General features: G+C 66.8%; 1 protein-coding gene across 1 annotated transcript in view; it reads right to left on the bottom strand.

Moving 5' to 3' along the window:
- The window catches only part of AACS (acetoacetyl-CoA synthetase), a 34,881-nt gene that overhangs the window by 3,683 nt on the left and 29,545 nt on the right, over nt 1-1,653 (bottom strand). The window contains exons 14-15 of the mRNA XM_006163531.3: nt 1,035-1,160; nt 89-158 (exon numbers count right to left, since the gene is read on the bottom strand). Of these exons, the coding sequence (XP_006163593.1) occupies nt 89-158; nt 1,035-1,160 (196 nt within the window). The remainder of the gene's footprint in view (nt 1-88; nt 159-1,034; nt 1,161-1,653) is intronic.

The following is a 1,653-nucleotide window of genomic DNA, read 5'->3' as shown; positions in this document are numbered from 1 at the left end:
GTCGGGACAGCCCAGGCCGGGTGGGGTTGAGTGTGGACTGAGGTGGGGACAGCCCAGGCCGGGCAGGGCCCACTGGCCGGCCCCTCACCTCCGGCCCAGCATAATGATGCCTCCGGTCTTGGGGTTGATCTTGCAGTAGTCGCCGTGGGCCCAGACGCCTGTGCAGAAGCAGAAGTGCCCGGTCACCCCAAGGGGTCACGACAGGCAGGCACAAAGCAATGGACACTGGTCCACACACGTCACCAAGGCCCAGAGACAGGTGGGGACAGGGTGGGGGGCTCAGCGGGGTCAGCGGGAACCCAAGAGGTTGCCCCCAAGGAGCACGCCCCCTGTGGGGATGCTGACACGGGCCAGCATGGGAGACACGCCACCCTGCGAGACACGCCACCAAGAGGGTGAGCCCAGCCTCAGACAGACCCATGCTCTGCTCAGGGCAGGACAGGCCTCACACTAGGAAGGCAGAGGGTACTCGGGCTGGGGCCAGACCTGGGGTGGGACAAACAAGCAGCACGACCAGCCGGGGGGCTACCGCACCAGTCCCAGCGCGACCAGCCCTGAGTGGTGGGACGAGGGTGCCAATCCAGGCATGGGTGCTCGCAGGAGAACTATGAGCACGCCGGCTGGGGCTTTAAATTAAAGGCTTCCTGCTCTGGCTGTGCCTGGCTCCACCTGCCAGCACCTCCCCCCAGTGCCTCCCTGAGGCTGAGGACTGAGGACAGTAACGGGCTAGAGGCAAGCACAGGAGGAGCGCCCAGCAGGTGGCACTGCCCACGCAGATCCCAGCAGTGGGGCCTCCGCCCCCACACGGGCAGCCGGAGGTGAGGGTTTGGGGACGCGGGGCTCCCACGGAGGACTGAGGTTCAACTAAACCCAGAGGACAGGCTCCCGCGACGGCCTCAAGCAGAAGGTGACAAGGCAGTGACTGGAGTGCACCTTGCCCCCTGGCGGGATGCTCCAGTGGGGAGAAGGGGGGGGCACGTCCAGGTGAGGCTCTGGCGGGCTGCGGCAGCTCCCCTGCACCTCTCGGGGCCCACCTGGGAACTTGGAGAAGTAGGCCTTGCGGTACTTGCTGCCGTTCTCATCGTTCCAGAAGTGCGTGGGCTGGCAGGGCAGCGGCTTGGTGCACACCAGCTCACCGCTCTCTCCCCACACCGCCTTTCCTGGAGGGGGACAGGCGAGCGATGAGCCCAGCACGCGCCACGCCGCCCGGTGCCCTCCCCTGTGCTGAGCTCTTACTGAGAGCCTGCCCCGTGGACACAGCCAGGCTCAGACCCGCGCCCAGCCTGCGGTCTATGGGGGAAGGTGCTCCCCGCCCCGCGCTCCCCGAGTCCGTCCTGGACAGCTGTCCCATTATCCCTGCGTGTGCTAAGGCTTTACACGCATCCCTGCAGGGCGTGGCACGCCGCCCGGTGCCCTCCCCTGTGCTGAGCTCTTACTGAGAGCCTGCCCCGTGGACACAGCCAGGCTCAGACCCGCGCCCAGCCTGCGGTCTATGGGGGAAGGTGCTCCCCGCCCCGCGCTCCCCGAGTCCGTCCTGGACAGCTGTCCCATTATCCCTGCGTGTGCTAAGGCTTTACACGCATCCCTGCAGGGCGTGGCTGCCACTCCACAGCCTTTCCAATGACATGCGTATTGGGCTGTACTCCCCCCACG

This window comes from Tupaia chinensis, unplaced genomic scaffold (assembly GCF_000334495.1).
Source record: "Tupaia chinensis unplaced genomic scaffold, TupChi_1.0 Scaffold142542_1, whole genome shotgun sequence".
Classification (NCBI taxonomy): domain Eukaryota; kingdom Metazoa; phylum Chordata; class Mammalia; order Scandentia; family Tupaiidae; genus Tupaia; species Tupaia belangeri.
The sequence above is the reverse complement of the archived record's forward strand: the minus strand, read 5'-3'. Positions and strand labels throughout refer to the sequence as shown.